The sequence below is a fragment of the Eschscholzia californica genome, unplaced genomic scaffold (assembly GCF_041429995.1).
Source record: "Eschscholzia californica isolate CP2 unplaced genomic scaffold, dmEscCali1.0.p SCAF_4, whole genome shotgun sequence".
Lineage (NCBI taxonomy): Eukaryota > Viridiplantae > Streptophyta > Magnoliopsida > Ranunculales > Papaveraceae > Eschscholzia > Eschscholzia californica.
Window position 1 is genome coordinate 3,078,647 of NW_028238461.1, and position 18,748 is coordinate 3,097,394.

Sequence of the window (18,748 nt, forward strand, 5' to 3'; positions counted from 1 at the left end):
AGGAAACCATGAAAAATAAAAGTACAAATGACTATGAATAGCTTAAATACAAAACAGCAGAACGACTTCATTTCCTTTAACCGAACTAGTTCCTTGTGTTCTTGTTCAGAAAGATTATAGAAAATTAAAAAAACTCACAAGGGGGTATCGAATTCAAAAACAAAATTGCAACAATAACCAAGGTTGATGAGATTCTAATGAAGGTATCAAAGAAATGTAGATGGTAAAAGCTTAATCTGTTTCATCAATGACTTTAGTGCCCAATCCTTTCAATCCCTCTGCAGGTATTTCTGCAACTGTCACCAAGGAATATAGCTCTTCCTTGGCGTCTTCCTCATCGTTCCTCTTCCTGGCAATTCTTACACGAACTCTCCTTGGCACACCTCTGATCCCACGGCTCCATACGTGTTTGTTCAGCTTCACGTCCACTCTCACATCAGTTGTTCCCATTGCTTTCTGCGCAAACTTTCTGATCTCCTTAATAGCTTTGGGTGCCATCTTCTTGAATGTGCTACAAAAGTACAATAATACACCGTCAAATCCTCATTTTTTGCACTAGTTGAAAAACTGGAGGAAAGAACATGCCCAAGAGAATACAAACCAAAGAAACAAGATAGCAAAGATTGAATCGACCATGAACCCTGAGTCTAGCACATACACAGAGCGGCGCAGTTACAAGCCTAGGTCAAATCGATGGGTAACAAATGCTCAACTAGCTGCGTCAGGATTTAACAATTACTTACTATAAATAACCTAATTCAACATCAACCATGAGAGTTTATTTCTAATAGACACTGAACTCCAATGTTGTCTCTAGATGGCAATACTTATTGCACCTCTACTATAGCCAATTATTGCCAGGCTCATGAGATGGGTTCAACTCCATGACGAAGTATATGAATATGAAACAAACCATATCCTCAAACACCAAACCCTAATTTCATTTCCATTGAGCAGCCCTATTACATCAATTTCATCATGAAATGATCTAAATAGATATCAGGTAGTGTAAAAAAACTGGCTCGAGTGTTCATTGCCAAAAATGATCATTCCAACAACTCAGAGTGCATATAAACTATCTGATTTAAATATCTGATGAACTGAGCAATTTATAGAGGAAAAAAAAAGAAAAAAAGAGTAAATGAAGATCTTCATTACCATCCATGAAGACGTTTGTGAAGATTAATGGTGTACTCTCTGGTCACCACTTCTTCTTTTCTCCCTTTGTTCGTCTTCTCCACCATTTTTGCAGCTCTCTCTCTCTCTCTCTCTCTCTCTCTCTGAAACTCTACCTCCCAAGCAAAACTCTCTGAGATCGGCTGCTAACGAAACCCTAAATTTTGACGACTTTATAGGACCATATCTCCCCGAGTCCCAGTTTATACTGGGTCGGCCCATTCTTAACAGTGGTGTCAAATGGGCTTGGCGGACCAACCTGGCCAGTGGATGGCATGTTTCTTCAAAGCCTGGGCCGACCCAGCCCATTGAGCAAGCCTTACCCGCGTGGGACGAACTCGACCCATTCAAAAGCCGGTCGAGCCTGAATGAACTTTAAATATTTAAGTATTAGTATTGGATATTTGTCATATATGTATTGTATCATGTAGATACATGATATATTTTTGTTTAATATGATGTTCATTATATCATACATCATATGTGATTGTTGAGTTATGGTTTGGTCTTGTAAACTGAGCGGAATTTCACAAACTTTATCACTGGCATTAGACTAATCTAGAATCTCGTGCACATTTTAATAATGAATTAAGTAGATGATAGATATACTTCGATTTCCACCCGCAAGTTACAAGTTAAGAATGTTGAATTCCATTAACAAGACAATTTTCTTTTACTCTCCCTAAGATGGTCTTTCTAGAGCAATGTTTGAGAAACCACTTTCAATAAATCACTTACCCCTTTATGAAGAAGAAGATGTGGATCAAAAAACCTTTGACTTTCTTTCTCTTTTCTCTCTCACACCCAATAGCTTGTTCTTTCAAGTTTTGGGAAAAGCCTTGGCTTTCAATAGCCATGATCCTAAATGATCGGGAGTCCCACTGCTCCGGACTCTAGGTTGGGTGGAGCCGCATGACGGTGGGACTCCCTAAGATGGCTTGCTAGGGTTGGGCTCTCTGGTGCTTCCTACACCCCTCGCCCATCACGGTCGAGACATGGGTCGGCTAGTGCCCCATGTTGTGCCCACTTTAGCCGATACATGGGGCGATGCCCACGACCACCTTAATCGAGGTTTCTGCCTACCCCAAGTTTTCCATGTGGCCTCGATCATCCTGACCCATAACACATGTATCTTCTAAGTTTTCTATCCAGTCTGATGCTCAAGGTGTGTACCCCATTGTAAGACAGATATACAGTTGGTACCAAATTCTAACCAATGAACTACAGATTATAGTTGGTTTCTAACTAAACACCACAACCACCCAAAGTAACTGAACTAATAATCTTTATTAATCGATCTATCGACTATTAACCCGCTCATATTGCCATCTTCATCATAAGACCTTCTTCAGACTCTCACTTGTGATGGAACAAGTGTGCAATGTCAGATTCCATTGTTGACTAATGTTAATGACTTAAAATCCGATAAAATAATACGTCATTCTTTACCTTTTAGATCTTTTTTTTTGAATTCTAAGTTCAACTGTCGGATTCATTGGTTAACTCACTAATCTCTGTTTGAGTGAAGCCACACATTTTTTGTTCTCAGTCAGTCCCGGAGAACCGGGAGACACCAATACTATGTGATATCCTCAGGCTTCTGTTACTACTGAAAAAAAAAACGGACATCAACAAAACGCACGTGTACCTACAATTGGTAGCCCAGTTGGTAAGTGCATATATTCTGCCACGTGGAGGTCCTAGGTTCCATCCTAAAGTGTAAATCCACAAAAATTGAATTTGAATATGAATAAAGTAGTCATTTAATTTGTCAGTACTACACGAGTCGTAACTCGACAGTTATAGTGCTTATCACATCTCATTGGGCGACATTGTTTACATAGGAACGTGATGGGGGGCAAAAACTAGAAAGAAAGAGTACAGGAATAAAAAGGAAGAGGAAGAAATGGACATGGCGGCACAACAACAACAGCAGCAGCAATGGACGATGAATGTTCAGCCCCAACTCCATCATCATCATCATCAGCAGCACCAGCATCATCAACCACCAACAGCAACATGGGGTGCACAAGCAGCTCCTCCTCCTCCTTCTCAGCCTTACCACCAACCTACTTCTATTGAAGAAGTCAGAACTCTATGGATTGGCGACTTACAGTACTGGGTCGACGAAAGTTACCTTCACAGTTGCTTCGCTCACACTGGGGAGGTCAGTCACTCTCTTCCTCTCTCTCTCTAGGTTTTGTTCTCTTTTAGGGTTTACCTTTCGCTTCTACGTTTTACACTTTAGATTGTGAAATCTTAAGTTGTTCTAAACTAGGGTTTCTTATTTTTTCTTCTGAAACTTGAAGAGTCATTACTTTTGGAATCCTTGCTCGTGATAAGCTAAAAATTGTGAAAACCTAATGTTAGTAATACTACACATGTTTAAATTGAAGTGAATATTCTATGTTTGTACTAAAATGAGGACAATTATGTTTCATTTGTAGGTAATATCGATCAAAATTATACGTAACAAGATTACTGGCCAACCCGAAGGATATGGATTTGTCGAGTTTGTTTCACATGCTGCAGCAGAGCGAGTTCTCCAATCATACAATGGAACACAAATGCCCGGAGTTGAACAGACATTTAGGTTGAATTGGGCATCTTTTGGAATTGGAGAAAAGCGTCTTGATGCTGGATCTGATCATTCAATCTTTGTAGGGGATTTAGCCCCAGATGTTACGGATTATTTGTTGCAAGAGACATTTCGAGTTCAATATCCATCTGTTAGAGGTGCCAAGGTTGTGACTGATCCAAATACTGGGCGTCCAAAGGGTTATGGGTTTGTTAAGTTTGCAGATGAAATGGAAAGAAACCGTGCTATGGCTGAAATGAATGGGGTTTATTGTTCAACGAGGCCAATGCGTATAAGTGCGGCAACTCCGAAGAAAACAACTGGTTTTCAGCAGCCATATACAGCAGTTCCTAAAGGTAGTTTATCCTTCACCTAATAAGAGGTCATTAATTTTTCATCAAAGTCTGATACAAAGTTTATATTTTTTTTCAACTAGATATGTTTGTTTACATCGATAAACAATACAGCAGCTTTAAGACTGTATAGTTGAGATCTTCAGCCATTCCCAGTTGTTTTCTTGTCAAGACTTAATAAACTAAGTTTTAGCGTTGTAATTTGTCTTGAAGGTTGACTATTAAAGTAGAGCATTTGATGGATGTTCCTTGGTGTGGTATAACTCCCATTTTTTGGAAGAATTGCTTCAACTTGGTTTATGTATAGGTTTTTCAACAGGATTATTTCTTTGATCGATGGTCCTCAATAAAAGATAGCTAATCGCTTTTTATTTAGTTTTAATATTTTCCTTGCTGATTAGACTTCAACATTGTTGAGAAAATGAAAGATTGATAAAGAGAGTTTGTGGTTCAGTAGGCGACTAGGCGATCATTTGAGTCTCTGTTTCATTATGTTGAGACTCGAGAGTAAAATCCAATAATTTTACTGGGTAGTAGGAAGAGGTCATCCCCAAGTTTACTGCTTCAGAAAATAAAACCATGAAAGAGTGGAAATATATATGACTCGAAATAAATCTTGGCTTCAAATTTCGCCACCTTAGTCATTAGTTAAGGGCCTACAGTATCTTGATTTCAGAGCTAAAGTTAAGTTTCTTAACAAAAAATATAATTTTTTGAATGAGCAAAGTCGAAATCTTTGAACTCAGATCATGCATGTCTTAAAAGCTAAAGGTTAATTTGTAATTCTTGAATCTTGGGAATCTTGCATATCACCTGTTCCTTTATTTATTTGCAGCCGTATATCCACCGCCAGTTTACAGCGCATCTGGAGTGCATGCATTTCCAGTTGCAGAAAATGACGCCAATAACACAACAACTGTAAGTACAAATAGTAGCTGTTATTTACCTTCTTTTGCATCTACTTTATTGCCGAAATTCTGGTTACTTTGTACTTATATCAAAATCATGCATTGGAAAACACTAGCGATACAGGATAATGTAATGGCGCCTGTTTTGTTCCCTGCATCCTCTTGAATTACTTCTTCTTCGAATTCCCTTGGAAATCCACACTTTATCTTATTCATACAAAACCAATATGTTTGATTTAAAAATTTCACAGATTCGGATGTCTCAAGGTAGCAAGATATGTATATATGCTATGTCAGATTATATTATTATGTAGACTGGTGAGCCATATTAGTTCAACATTCGAGTTCAACTATTTAATGATAATTTTCAGCTTCTAGAGAAAATTTTTGTTCATTTGAATATATGGCTTTGTATATATGTGTTGGTTTTAATATATATTCATTTGAAGTTCCAAAAAAATTAAATGATTTATTGTTATTCTTTTGAGTTTTTAGTTAATTGCATGAAGAATTATCTGAATTTAGTTGTTTATGTACTTGATTTCAAAAACCGTAAATCAGAGGTTCCCCATTTATTGAGCATATTTCAGGATCAGACTGGTGCTTGGGGTCAACAAGCAGATCCCAGTCAATGGGCTGGCGCTGCTTATTATGGTTATGGACAAGGAGGCTATGATGCGTATGCTTACGGGGCTGCTCAAGATCCTTCATTACATGCTTATGGTGCATCCACTGGATACTCACAGTATCCTCCGAAGGCAAGTTATTGATCGTCATTCTTTTCATGTGTTTATGTATTACTTTTTATTATTTTCTATTTTATACTCAATATAATAGACCAGCATTTATTTATTATTTGGCTGATATGGGTGGATATCGTATTTCCGCTAGATGATTACGATCTTGATGTGAAAAGAGAAAAGCTATTGTCACTCTTAAGACGAGATGCATAACAGAAATAATCAGTTTTAGTTCATGAATTTGGAAAAACAATCCTGTACTGGATTGTTACAGGATACTATTTTAGTTAATGAGGTACTTCACTTTCTTTTCAATTAACTACTCATAGAGTCTTCCATATAGATTCCACATATTGAATCTCTTCTTACTTTAGTGAAAAAGTCAGCCGACTAGGGGAAACTTTATTATATGATATAACATATTATGAATCGTAATCAACATCTCAACTTGTTTCACAATGACACTACTCTAGTTGATTCCAGCGATTGTGCCTATTACCTGTCTAACTAGTAAAACCATTATCGAACTGCATCTAATCTTATAGCTTTCTCGAGTATTTCTTCCGATCTAAAAGGTTAACTAACTCCATGTAAGACAATCAAATTTGCTATACTAGGACTTTTCTAAAAGGTTAACTAACTCCCTGCATGGGAAGGAGAGGCTTAAACATTATACCGGTCTCTGAGATTGATCTTTCAAATATGGGTTGGTTGCCTTTTTCAGGTAGAAGGTGTTGACGATATGGCTATGGCAGGTGTTATAACAGCTATTGAACAAAGGGAGGAACCATATGATCCACTCTCAATACCTGATGTTGATAAGTTAGTTTCTCTTACATTTTTACTATCTTTCAAATATATACAGAAACCTTGTCTTAATATGGATTCTGCTCTGGATCGGCCAAGGACCGAGCCCAAGTCAAGGCCTAGTTGAGCTGAGTCAGGGTTATAAGCAGATAGAGTTCAAATTTTAACCGTATAATGGCACATTAGTTCTTATGTAATTTTCATGCATATGCTTCAAACCGAGCTAAGCCAATCTTTATTTTGTTATATACACGTTATTCTCTTATATATATTTGTGACATAATTCTCAAAGTATATATTTGGGAAATAAGGGAGGACGGAAAGAATAAAAGAAAATAATATAATTAAGAAGTAAAAAATAAATAAAAGGTCATAAAAAACAAAAGAAGAAAAGAAAATAAGGGAAACAGGAGTGTAGAAGGAAAGAAAATAATGAAAGAAGCAAAAAAGGTGGAGAAGGAAAGGAAATAAATAAGAAAGAAACAAATAACAAAAAGAAAGAAAGAAAGAGGAAAAATAGATTGAAAAGACTAAAAAGGAGAAAAACAGAAAGAAGAATTCAGGATGGAAAACCAGAGAGATAAAGTCGATGGAATACACAGAAAATAGCATCGAAAGAAGAAAAAGAAGAAAATAAGAGAGAAAGAAGTTTCACCCGGCTGGGGACTCGCCTGAGGCAGCCGAGTTACTCGGCCCAACCCTAGACTCCGAGACTCGGCTTGGATCGACTGGGCTACACCCTAGCCCGAGCCAAGTCCCAAGTTGCTCGGCCGAGTCAGACTGCTTAGCTATATCTGTTAGTTTATCAGTTTCTATTCATTGCTGGTCTCATTTTTTTACTTCGGTTGTTAGGTTAAATGCAGCTTATCTCGCAGTCCATGGACGCACAATGGTGGGTCGAACATTGTGGTTGAAGGCGTGACTTCTTTGCTTTTATACCTACCTATGCTGTATCAGAATTGAGCCACTGAGGTATTTTAGAGACTCAATTCTCTTCTGACCTTGACGAAACCCCAACTTCAGTCTCTCAGTTAAAGTGAACTTGGATGCGGCATCTTCAAAATTGTACCCAGAAAATTGCAGAATCTATACTTGTTTGCTTTGAGGTTGAAGACTTTTCCAGTGCTATATGGTAAACCAATGACACATCAAAACTGATTCTTCAATGTACTAGATTTACTAAAACCGAAATTAGTACTTCAATATGTAATTGACATTCCCGTATTTGTGTTTCTGCGAATGCGTAATTGCTAATCTTTTGGAGTTTTTGAATGCACTTGGAGAAATTTTAGTTCCTCGTACAAGAATTTAGCTTGAAAATCTGTTTCAACTAGGTCTATCATTGTTTTTATAAACTTTAGATCTGAATCCTTCGTGAGAAATTTTTGTAACACTTGGAACTCTGTATAGCTTGCAATAGCTTTGCTCGATTGTCTAGTTGCTTGATACTTTCTCGCTTTGCGTGGGGCAATGTCAATTCGGTTTGTAGTACTTCAAGTAGGGATTCAGTTTCTAAAAGCCTCTTCCTCAATTAGTTGAATCTTCTACTTCTATGCTATGATGACATGTAAGGATTCCATGACTTCGTTTTATTTCTCATTTTCATAACAACTTGAAGACTCTGTGATCCCTCCATGATTGACTCGATCCCTCCATGATTGACTCGATTTCAAGGAAAGATTTGGATAAGGGTGAAGAACTAATTAGGCAGACTAGAGGTGTGAATATGGGCTGGGTGAGAGTGATATCCATGGTGATTTGTTGTGGTGTTGATAGTTGGTAAGACCTATAATATATAGGTACAAGAACTTGTACACTCTTGTCATTCACAGCTATGTTCAGTCCTTAATCTCTCAGAAGTTTTTTTCCTCGAGAAATCGAGTACGGTCTACATTGGTCGTTACAAGGCATTGATACATCATGAAGATGTGATGACTGATGACGACCGTCTAATTTAAACCATAATGAAAGAGGTCTAAAACCCGACAATATGAAAGAGGTTGAAAGTCCGACAAATTTATCTCTCATTTGACAACCACTAAATTTCAATTCAATTTGATGGATTTTTTTTTCAAATCCATTTATCCAAGAAATTGGTGACTCTAAATACAACATGATATGTAGACGCATCATGCATTAGAATCATGTATCCAAGATATTGGTGGATTTGAAGGGTAAAAAAAGTAAAAAAATATGAACTATAATGCCTAATCAACAAAGATAGTATTATATTTTAAAAAAGAGAGATGCTAGAATCACAAAAGATTTTGACAAAAAAAAGTTCCCAGCTGATGTGGCGGTTGTGATTTTCATCTTTCAACGGCCTAGATTTGGTCAAAGTTTGAAAAAGCACCCGCCACATCAGCTGGGAACCTTTTTTTGTCAAAATCTTTTGTAACTTTATCATTTCCCTTTAAAAAAACAAAGGTAGTATTATGTGGGCTAAATGGGAACACCAGAAAAATAGACAATTTAAAATTTTCTATGATCACAAATTTGTGGCCAACCAACCCAAAAAAAAAACACCAAGTTGACCTTGTCATTTGGATTTAGCAATTTTATTGGGTAACCACAATTTGAGAGACCAATTCTATTTTTGTGATGTATCAAATCAGAAAAAAGAGGTTGACCATTAAGAGCTTAACATAATCTCTACCTATTTCTCTCCCAAAATAAGCAAAGTGTTGGGTATAAATACTTGACCAACATAAAGTTTATCTCAGGCCAGCAAAAAGAAGCAAATATAGAACAAATAATAAACTTTCACTTCTTCAACTTCCATCTTCGGCAATAACTCTCTATTTTTTGAGATTTTTTGCTGAATAAATATCATCATCATCATGGACATGAAGAAGATATCTTGCGTTGTTCTCATTGCTATTGCAGCCTCCATGGATGCAGTATTGGCTGCTGATGCACCTGCACAAGCACCCGCACCTACTAGTGGCTCAACTATAACCATGCCGGTCATTGGGTCTATTGTTGGTGCAACATTGGTCTCGTTTTTCGCTCTTTAATTATATGACTGATTATTAGCATCCATAAGAAAAGAGAAAACAAATAAGAGCTCAAAGAAGAGTAGCGATTTCGTCGTTAATATTGTTTCGCTTTCCATTTGCGGGATACATAGAAGAGAAATGAAGAAAAAGAGCCAAAGAAAAAGAGAACACATGAAGAAGTTAAATTGACATTGTCTTATATCATTCATTTATAATTTGTGTCTGTTTACATCTTCTTGTTCTCCACTTTATATTAAAATTTATATTTCTTGTAAACATTCTAAAGCAGCAACCATCCCAGTTCAGATATTTCGTATCTATTGTTTGACAAAAGTTATCTAACTTTAGACGCCCAATAAAAAGTATTTACCCATTGCTTATAAAGTCTGCAAACAATTGAACTGATCCCTATCAAATATTGGGGGTTTTAAGGATGTTAGGTTTAGCACTAGTTTACAAACGATAATGCTTCACGACTCAACAAATTTAAAGCGTTAACTTAAATCTTTTATGTTAACAATGTTTAAAAAAAACGTATAAGATGCGTATCGGAACATACACCTCGAGCCAAAATATAACTGTATTGCATCAAAACTTACGCTTCTGTTTTGCAATAACTTTTTGGTTTTTTTTAGCTTACCCATCGAATCACCCCATTATAAGAAAAAAAAATACTCCTACATTTTTGCTGTCTTTTGTTTCAAAATTCCGTTACACTTTCATATTCATCTCAAAATTCAAAAACCTAAATGATTAAACCTATTCTGTTCAATTTGAAATCTCTTCGTTTGATTCCAAACCCCTTCTTAAACCCTCTAATATCTTATCTTCATACTCGATTACCCAACAAAGAAAAACCTAATTGGAACACAACCCACTCTTTTGTCCTCTCTCATCCTCTTCTCTCTTTATTGGAGACAAAATGCAAATCCCTAAATCAACTCAAACAAATTCAAGCTCAAATGATCTTAACTGGTTTAATCCAAGATGGGTTCGCTTCAAGTCGTCTCATTGCCTTTTGTGCAATTTCAGAATCAGGTAACCTTGATTATTGTAACTTAATTCTAAATAAGACACAAAATACAAACTTATTTTCATGGAATGTAAGCATTAGAGGGTATTCTGAAAGTGAAAACCCTAAAGGAGCAATCTTTCTGTATAAGAAAATGTTAATGAATTGTGGGTCAAGACCAGATAATTATACTTACCCATTGTTGCTCAAAACTTGTGCTCACTTATCTGTGATTTTTATTGGATACCAGATTCTTGCTCATGTGTTGCATTTAGGGTTTGATTCGGATATTTATGTTCATAATGCGACGATTCATATGTTAGTTTCTTGTGGGGAGTTGGGTTTTGCACGCAAGGTTTTCGATGAAAGTTCGATGAGAGATTTAGTCTCTTGGAACTCTATTATAAATGGGTATGTTAGGAATGGAAAACCTAGAGAAGCATTAAAGCTTTATCAAGAAATGACAATGAAGAAAACTAGAGTTGATGAAGTGACAATGATTTTGATGGTTTCTTGTTGTTCTCAGATGGAAGATTTGAATTTAGGTAGAGAATTTCATAGATATATTGAAGAAAATGGATTAAAATTTACAGTTCCACTTAGTAACGCATTGATCGATATGTATGTAAAATTTGGTAGTCTTGAATCAGCGGAAACTTTGTTTAATAAAATGAGCAAGAAGAGTATTGTTTCATGGACTACTATGCTATCCGGATATGCTAAGTTCGGCCTAGTGGATTTGGCTCGGAAGATTTTTGATGAAATGCCTGAAAAAGATGTAGTTCCTTGGAATGCACTAATTGCAGGTTATGTTCAATGTAAGCAAGGGAAGGCAGCTCTCACTCTGTTTCACGAAATGCAAGCTTCGAATGTAAAGCCCGACGAGGTTACCATGGTCTGTTTATTATCGGCTTGTTCACAACTCGGGGCACTCGAAATCGGCAGATGGGTACATCACTATATTGAGAAATGTAAAATTTCTCTAAATGTAGCTTTAGGAACAGCTCTGGTAGATATGTATGCAAAATGTGGGGATATAAGGAAAGCTCTTCAAGTATTCCGAGAGATCCCCGAAAGGAATACTATGACTTGGACAGCTCTGATAGGCGGGTTGGCACTTCACGGGCTTGCCAGTGATGCCATTTCTTTCTATTTGGAGATGATAGATATTGGATTGGTGCCTGATGAAATCACGTATATTGGGGTTTTATCAGCTTGTTGTCATGCAGGTTTAGTTGATGAAGGAAGAAATTTTTTCGACCAAATGAAGTCGAAATTCAATATCACACCCAAGCTAAAACATTACTCGTGTATGATTGATCTTCTTGGTAGGGCAGGATTCTTTGATGAAGCCGAAGAGCTAATAAAGAACATGCCGATGGAACCCGATGCTGTGGCATGGGGAGCATTATTCTTCTCTTGCAAAACTCATGGAAATGTTGAGATTGGTGAACGAGTGGCTTCTAAACTTCTCGAGCTAGATCCTTCTGATAGCGGGATTTACGTTTTGCTAGCAAATATGTATGGAGAAGCAAATATGTGGGAGAAAGCTAGAGAGGTAAGGATGATGATGAAGGAGAGAGGAATTGAGAAAACTCCAGGTTGTAGTTCTATTGAAGTAAATGGTATTGTTTCTGAATTCATTGTTAGAGACAAATCACACTCTCAATCAGAAGAGATTTATGAGTGTTTAATAAATCTGTCAAGACAATTAGAACTTGTTGATTACTTTTCTCTGTCTTCATTTATCGTCTCAGCGCTTATGGTTTTACCTTCAAGCCTAAACCTAACTGTCACAAAGTTTTGATTTTGTAGTAGGTCTGGCAAACCCACCCAAAGGGTTCTGATTGCTTACTAAGCTTGAGCATGCACCTACAGCCTATAGATGTGTTTGGCATCCAAAAGCTTTCGTGACAATAGTATAAGATTGTGTTCTCTTTAGTAAACTAGAAATGATCACCGACTTTAGCTGAAGTACCCAATTACAATATGGATATATGTCCAATGCTATTTAATTATACGTAGATAACTAACTAGCTGAAATGGTATAGATATTGAGTTGATTCCAACAAACAATTTTAGTAAGGAAAGTTAATACTACAAGAATAGAGATGACATCAAACAAACAATATGACAAAATTCAATAAAAAACTTAACAAAATTAAAAGTTTGGGAACAAGTAAATGAAAAAAAGCTTATCATTTCTTCACTGCAGTAAATAACAACCCAATCAACAATCCAAAAGAACACAAGAGTGAAACCCCACGCGCCCTAAGAAGTAGGAGATTTAAACTCTTAACAATCTGAAGATTTAGGGTTAGAATCTGTAACCTCCCTTGTTCCTCCATTTTCTTGAAGAATACCATAGGTTTCATTGAATTACGTATAAGAAACGCCAACGAGAAAGGGAAGGCAAAGGCTGAAATACTCTGAAATGAGACCTCTGATAATGGAGATGCTTGAGTAGCATAAGAAATCCAAGCTCCATAACCTAAATGAACAAGACCCATAAGAGCCAAAGCTCTGCTAATATCAAACATGTTCTTCATCAGTACTTGTTGAACTTGTCTCATCTCATTAGCCAGATCTGAGAGATCACGCTCAACTGTAGGACCTTCGATTTCTTGATGTTTGAATTCTTTCATTGGGGGGTTTTGAGGTTTATCAGAATTGGTGGATTCAGTAGAGAGAAATCTTCGGGTATTCGGGTTCAGTAATTCTGGTAGAGAAATGAACTTTTTAGTAGTGGAAACTGATGAGTAGGACGATCTAGAGAAAAGAGAATCAGGGTTTATGATTGGTGATTGATTTCGAGTGATTGATCCAAGAAACTTAAAGAGACTGGTTGGGGAATCTGATAGTAGGTTCTTTTGATTGGAGAAGTATGATTGTGTGAGATTTGAATGACTACGAATACTAGGGTTTTGTTGGGGAAGATGATTGTCGGACAAAGAAGAAGAAACAAGAGGAAAATTACTGGTAGTCTTGAATAGTTTAGTACCAAATGTGCGGGAGAGGAACATAGATGAAGAAGAAACCATCTTCTTTCCCATTTTGATATCGAGGTAACTCGGCATTTTTCCAATTTGGTACCTGACAAAATATAACATTTCATATTATACAATAAGAACTTAACTTGAGACTAAAAATGAACCGATTCATTAAAAGATTTCATAAATTAAAATAAAACTCTCAGTAACATTTACATCAACCCAACGTGTACCTATGTAAAAGATTTACCATATATCTCATGAAGTATGACAAAATACGTACAGAAAGAAAGGTAGAACATCAATAAACAATACTATCCGACCATCAAAAGACACGATAACCTAAATATGAATCAATAAACAATATCAATTGACAAATGAACATCAACTCATTAACAAAATTTGAACGCATCTAAGATTCATAACTTATAAGAAAGTAAGGATCACAATTCATAAATTTTAACCGTCAAATTCGAACTTAAGAAAGTAAGAATCATAGTTCATAAATCATCACTAGATTGAAGTCTTTAATTTGCAATTTCTAACCTTATATGCAAACATAACCTTTAAATGAGGAATTTCATCAAACAGTTGTGCTACAATCTAAACCATCTCCAAAATTCTCAAAGAGACTCCTCAATTTACACATCGAAGTGGTTAAAAATCAAATCAAGTATTGAGTATTCACCAGAAATCTGAGTATCCCTAACGTTGGAGTATTCCAATATTGAAAGCTCAACCAACCGAATCCTTGAGAGAGAAAGTGAAGATCTAAGATAAAACCCTAGTTGAGAAAGATTATTCAACTTCAAACCCTAGAAGAACTAGTTGCTCTCGGCTCCTCCTTGCTGGTGTAGTGTCGATTTGAGAAAGACTCCCGTTTCTTTTCCGTCCCCAAATTAAAAGAAAAATAAAAGTACAGAAGGCGAAATACCAGATTACCCCTATTCTTTATAGTTTTTAAGCATTTAGTCCCAAATTTTGATCTTTGTTTTTTTCTCTGTCCGGCGAAAGAGAGAGAGATAGAGAGATGACGAAATCTGGAGCAGAAAAGAAGAGGGTCCGGCGAGCTTCATCTCTACAGAATGGTAGTCGTGATCTTAACAATGATACCCCACCTAGGGTTTGTTCTCTCTCTCTCTCTAGCCATTTTAGGGTTTATGCATTTGTAAATACGTCAACTGTTTTTATCTTCTGAGAATTTTGATACACATTTTTAAGCTCTTGACTTGATTCATTGTTAAGGGTAATCATAATTCTGCTAAATTATTGATTACCATATAAGTATATAAACCCTAGTTTTGTTTTGACATTTGTTACCTGAAACCCTAAGCTGTAATGCTAGGAAAGTTCATATATACATTCTTTGGAGATTATACTTTATATGTGTGTAAATCAATTTTTTCGATGTTTTTCAGAAGCAAGATGCAGAAAAAGACTTATATAAGTTATTCGCCGAGAAGGTAAGGGATCATAAGGAACTAGAGTCTAGATGGGGGGTTTTACAGGAAACAAGGGTGGAATATATCAGAGGGAAGGGATTTGTTAGGTTTTTGACGAAACATCCGGAGCTCAAGGAGTTACTGGTATCAGATAAAAATTTAGGGGCAGATGATATTGTAAACATTTTACTAAGAAAGAATCTTTTAGTGAGATGCGATCGGGTAGTGAAGACCGTTCGCCCGGGGAAGAAAAAATTGTCTACATGGCCAGCGCATTTGGAAATCTTTCCTGTAAGTTCTCTTATTCACTTTGCCGCTTTGGTTGAATATGTTATCATTTTGGTATCAATGTGTCTAATCTTTTTACTAGCGGCTTCCAAAAGCATATCGCTTCTATTTACTTGTTACCCTTACTCATGATATTTCAGCTCATTTGTGTTTCAGTTGATAATATTTGTTATAGTAGGACGAATAAAAAAGAATGTAGTATTTTTATATCGGGTATTATAATGTATCTTAAAGTGATTTGAAATACATTTAGAAGATGTTGGTTATACAAGAAATCACTTGTGTATCATGGTCTATAAGTGCCTACTATTTATTCTGTTAACATCTGTTGCCACTTATTTGTGATACAGGATCAAGTGTTCTCCGAAAATGACGCTTTTTATGCTTGGACATTTGTAAAACGTCATCCTCTATGGCAGACAATTCTCTCATTTGTTTGGCCTGTCGTGACCTTAGCTATTTGCTTGTTTCCTGTATTTCCTCATCAGTGCAAATTGCTAGTACTGTATACCTGTGCTGGGCTTCTCCTACTTATATTCAGCGTACTTTCAGGTAGCTCCATAATCTTCTTGGAACTTCATCCCATGTTCGTGTTGTTTTTCTTTCTTATTTTTTGAAGGTTAGCCTTACCAGGTTAATATAATGGCCTAATTTATATTGTTGCTGTTGAGTACTTGCATGAAGGCCCCCGATTATGTCAAATTTCAGCGAAAAAGTAACGTGCTGTATTTCTTTTGATAATCAAGAACTAAGTAGTTAGCTGTTACATTTAATTTGAGCAGCGATTGAAATATGTAATCCTTAAGAAGAAGCAAAGTCACATAGCTATAATTATGTAGTTCTTGATTACTATCCATAAATATGCAGTGAGAGGTCTAATTTTTGGTGCTCTATGGATTGTTCTCGGAAAGCGTGTTTGGATCTTCCCTAATATCCTTGCGGAAGAAACAACAATGTCGGAGTTGTTCCAATTTTGGCCCGCTAAAGATGAAGAAGAACGACCTAAGTGGACATCAAGGCTCTTTTACGCAGTAGTGGCTGCTGGGTTCATACTACTGCTGAGGCACCATGCTCCAGATGAAGCTGCAAGAGCAAGGTTAGTTGCAAAACTGTTCTAGTTGACCTGTCCATCTTATCATCAGTCATCACTTAGAAGGTGGTGATTGGTAAAAAAAATCTAAAGCGGAAAATGGGTAAAGTTTATGTGTATTTTACATGTTCATGAGTTGATGCGTATATTAATCTCTTTAATTAAATCGTATCTTAAAACATTTCTTTCAAATTCAGACGTATTTTATAGTAAAAAAAACTGTGTATTTGAGAGGAGAATTGTAACAAATTAACTCATTAGATAAATAAGAAAAATAAGAAGGCTCGTGTGTAACTTACAGAAGATTGTGATTTCAGATATCAAAATGAAGAAAAACAAACACTACCTATGTGACTGTTGTTATTATCTGTATACCCAATTGTCATTTTGTACGGTACCGTAGACCTCAGTTTTTCCCTTCATAACATGTTCTGTAGTTCATGAAAGATGTGCACAATCAATGTGTTGAAAATACCGATAACACCATTAATTTCGTAGTTTAGACCGAAGTTACATTCTTTACCTTGAATCTGTTCAAATACCTGGAATTGTGTATTTGCTAATTTGTGCATCGAAACGGTATGCTTGAGCAGGTACCAGAAGAGGGTATCAAACATTATCGATGATGTGCTCGAGTGGTCGCCGAGATTGGCGTTGTCAGGAATGATGGATAAGCAAGAGACTGTCTTTAACGCCACAGAAACACATTCAGAAACTCCAGAAGAAGACGCAGCTCAATCTGAAAAGGATGGTGCAAATAATGCAGAACATAAAGAAGAAGCTTCAGATAATGAAGAGGATGCTAGTCAACAGGATCATCAATACCATGAAAATGTATGAGAAATGGGATTTGTACACCCAAGTAGAAAACCAGTAAGTATATTTACAACTTTTTTTTTTCCTTCGGAATCCTTCTCTCTGGTAATGAATTATGTAATTGAGCTCAGATTACGTTATTTCATCTTAATAAAGAAATCTAGTCCAATCTTGTTTATTAGACAAATCCAGGCCTGGAATTTGGTGTCACTGACTCGCCGTGACTGGTAATTGCTTCTGTTCCATGCTTCTATGTTCGTATTTCTTCTTATTATTATTTGGTCTTGATTTAACTCCACTATATGAACCGAATACCGAAAGGCACCCCATAAGCCCATAAAACCAGCTGCATACACAAGAGTCGCAGCAACAGAGTAAACTTCTATTCTTTCTAGCTTCTATTTTGTTTTGGGATTTCTTTAAATCTTAGTTCCAGCTGATTTCTATGTTTATTTTTAGAATATTTCTTTCATTTGTTTGAATTAGAGTTTAGAAAATAGTTTGAACTTTGAATTAGAAGCAATCCATATTTAAATATATTAAGCAACCGAACCCTAGCGCTAAACAAGTTTGATTTAGTTTTCTGATTCTCAAATTGATGTTAAGAGTTTGTTATTTTCATTGATAATAAGACTCCACTTGCAACTTCTAACAACGAGTTCATATCAAATTGACATCATAGCTATCGAACTTTGGAGAAGAATGAACCAGAAACAAGAATACAGTTATGAGAAGTCCCCATCAATGATGTCAAAGATGGACAAGATCTTGCACAAAGAATTGAAGAGTTAAGGCTGGAAAATTTGCTTGTAGAAAAGTTTGAAGAACCCCCCGTAGAGAGCTCAACTATGGCTGGCTGCTAAGAGCAAACCCAATAGTCCGGAGCCCAACTTCCAGCCGTACGGAAGGGTGAGAACACTAGCAGCATCTGCCTTTGGAAGAGGAATAGAGGGAGACTAGAGGTTGGTTGTTATGGTAGTGGTGGTGAGGATAGCAATGGTGAAGACGAAGGAAACATAATAACATTATAAAAGACCATTTTCGTTAGGCCTCCCCTAGTAGTCTTCGTAAGGCAACAAATGCATAAATGGCTCTTTGGGTCAAAATATTAAACATAATGAGCGGCGGATCTAGGACTTGAACACACGGAGAGCGAAGTAATATATTCAAACGAAAAAAAATAACATACGCAATAATTAGCAAAAGGAAAATTATCAACAGATATACATTATGTAATATAGAATACTCTGCATGTATGTTAAAATTAAGTGCGTTTGCAAGATTTTACGCCATGCAAGGCTGGCTATATGTTAAAAACAATAGGAAAAAAAATCGATTCTTATTGCTAGTTTTAGAAGAGGTAATTTAAGTGTGTTTACTGTTATTTGACTCAATTGTAGAAAAAAATGTTTTAGTTTCATTCATCATTTTTATCGATTTATTTCTCTCTCCCGCTTCGTCTCTCTCTCCAGAACTGTGTTTGCCCGAAGAAGATGAAGAGTGGAGCTCTTTCCTACCTAAACATTCTCTCTTCGATTAGAGGTGGTGA

General features: G+C 36.4%; 5 protein-coding genes across 9 annotated transcripts; 3 read left to right on the plus strand and 2 right to left on the minus strand.

Annotated features, from left to right (window-relative positions):
• Window positions 1–42: 42 nt before the first annotated feature.
• LOC147541587 (large ribosomal subunit protein eL31-like) lies at window positions 43–1,370 on the minus strand. The gene is made up of 2 exons (XM_086636894.1): window positions 1,159–1,370; window positions 43–511 (listed from the first exon to the last, which is right to left on the minus strand). Exons 1-2 carry the CDS (start codon window positions 1,242–1,244, stop codon window positions 232–234), a joined length of 366 nt encoding a protein of 121 aa, XP_086493020.1. The 5' UTR covers window positions 1,245–1,370; the 3' UTR covers window positions 43–231.
• A 1,521-nt stretch (window positions 1,371–2,891) lies between these two features.
• LOC147541588 (polyadenylate-binding protein RBP47B'-like) lies at window positions 2,892–7,863 on the plus strand. 2 transcript variants are annotated; one of them, XM_086636899.1, is made up of 6 exons: window positions 2,892–3,343; window positions 3,624–4,110; window positions 4,943–5,025; window positions 5,606–5,773; window positions 6,480–6,577; window positions 7,415–7,863. In XM_086636899.1, the coding sequence occupies exons 1-6, from the start codon at window positions 3,083–3,085 to the stop codon at window positions 7,482–7,484; spliced, it is 1,167 nt and encodes a 388-aa protein (XP_086493025.1). In that variant the 5' UTR covers window positions 2,892–3,082; the 3' UTR covers window positions 7,485–7,863. The 2 variants fall into 2 exon arrangements, with proteins under 2 accessions (XP_086493025.1, XP_086493024.1); XM_086636898.1 differs by having other exon boundaries at window positions 2,953–3,343; window positions 5,606–5,777; window positions 6,484–6,577.
• Window positions 7,864–10,248: 2,385 nt separating this feature from the next.
• Window positions 10,249–12,396, plus strand: SLO1 (SLOW GROWTH 1). The gene is made up of 2 exons (XM_086636897.1): window positions 10,249–10,599; window positions 10,824–12,396. The coding sequence occupies exons 1-2, from the start codon at window positions 10,549–10,551 to the stop codon at window positions 12,378–12,380; spliced, it is 1,608 nt and encodes a 535-aa protein (XP_086493023.1). The 5' UTR covers window positions 10,249–10,548; the 3' UTR covers window positions 12,381–12,396.
• Window positions 12,397–12,632: 236 nt separating this feature from the next.
• Window positions 12,633–14,391, minus strand: LOC147541590 (uncharacterized). 3 transcript variants are annotated; one of them, XM_086636903.1, is made up of 4 exons: window positions 14,252–14,390; window positions 13,860–13,905; window positions 13,814–13,825; window positions 12,633–13,666 (listed from the first exon to the last, which is right to left on the minus strand). In XM_086636903.1, exon 4 carries the CDS (start codon window positions 13,648–13,650, stop codon window positions 12,772–12,774), a length of 879 nt encoding a protein of 292 aa, XP_086493029.1. In that variant the 5' UTR covers window positions 13,651–13,666; window positions 13,814–13,825; window positions 13,860–13,905; window positions 14,252–14,390; the 3' UTR covers window positions 12,633–12,771. The 3 variants fall into 3 exon arrangements, with proteins under 3 accessions (XP_086493029.1, XP_086493028.1, XP_086493030.1); XM_086636902.1 differs by lacking the exons at window positions 13,814–13,825; window positions 13,860–13,905 and having other exon boundaries at window positions 14,252–14,391; XM_086636904.1 differs by lacking the exons at window positions 13,814–13,825; window positions 13,860–13,905; window positions 14,252–14,390 and adding an exon at window positions 14,110–14,244.
• Window positions 14,265–18,619, plus strand: LOC147541591 (translocation protein SEC62-like). 2 transcript variants are annotated; one of them, XM_086636901.1, is made up of 6 exons: window positions 14,265–14,686; window positions 14,982–15,296; window positions 15,644–15,845; window positions 16,161–16,389; window positions 16,977–17,256; window positions 17,882–18,619. In XM_086636901.1, exons 1-5 carry the CDS (start codon window positions 14,594–14,596, stop codon window positions 17,221–17,223), a joined length of 1,086 nt encoding a protein of 361 aa, XP_086493027.1. In that variant the 5' UTR covers window positions 14,265–14,593; the 3' UTR covers window positions 17,224–17,256; window positions 17,882–18,619. The 2 variants fall into 2 exon arrangements, with proteins under 2 accessions (XP_086493027.1, XP_086493026.1); XM_086636900.1 differs by lacking the exon at window positions 17,882–18,619 and having other exon boundaries at window positions 16,977–17,386.
• The last annotated feature ends 129 nt before the right edge of the window (window positions 18,620–18,748 follow it).

What these genes read in the sequence shown, in the direction of transcription:
- LOC147541590 (XM_086636902.1), bottom strand. Translation starts at nt 13,650, where the DNA reads ATGCCGAGTTACCTCGATATCAAAATGGGAAAGAAGATGGTTTCTTCT.
- LOC147541587 (XM_086636894.1), bottom strand. Translation starts at nt 1,244, where the DNA reads ATGGTGGAGAAGACGAACAAAGGGAGAAAAGAAGAAGTGGTGACCAGA. An exon ending in CACAAACGTCTTCATGGATG is followed by an intron (nt 512 to 1,158) that starts GTAATGAAGATC and finishes GTACTTTTGTAG; the next exon opens with CACATTCAAGAAGATGGCAC.
- LOC147541588 (XM_086636899.1), top strand. Translation starts at nt 3,083, where the DNA reads ATGGACATGGCGGCACAACAACAACAGCAGCAGCAATGGACGATGAAT. An exon ending in ACGCCAATAACACAACAACT is followed by an intron (nt 5,026 to 5,605) that starts GTAAGTACAAAT and finishes AGCATATTTCAG; the next exon opens with GATCAGACTGGTGCTTGGGG. An exon ending in TCAATACCTGATGTTGATAA is followed by an intron (nt 6,578 to 7,414) that starts GTTAGTTTCTCT and finishes TTCGGTTGTTAG; the next exon opens with GTTAAATGCAGCTTATCTCG.
- LOC147541591 (XM_086636901.1), top strand. Translation starts at nt 14,594, where the DNA reads ATGACGAAATCTGGAGCAGAAAAGAAGAGGGTCCGGCGAGCTTCATCT. An exon ending in ACAATGATACCCCACCTAGG is followed by an intron (nt 14,687 to 14,981) that starts GTTTGTTCTCTC and finishes GATGTTTTTCAG; the next exon opens with AAGCAAGATGCAGAAAAAGA. An exon ending in TATATTCAGCGTACTTTCAG is followed by an intron (nt 15,846 to 16,160) that starts GTAGCTCCATAA and finishes ATAAATATGCAG; the next exon opens with TGAGAGGTCTAATTTTTGGT.
- SLO1 (XM_086636897.1), top strand. Translation starts at nt 10,549, where the DNA reads ATGGGTTCGCTTCAAGTCGTCTCATTGCCTTTTGTGCAATTTCAGAAT. An exon ending in TTGTGCAATTTCAGAATCAG is followed by an intron (nt 10,600 to 10,823) that starts GTAACCTTGATT and finishes ATTGGATACCAG; the next exon opens with ATTCTTGCTCATGTGTTGCA.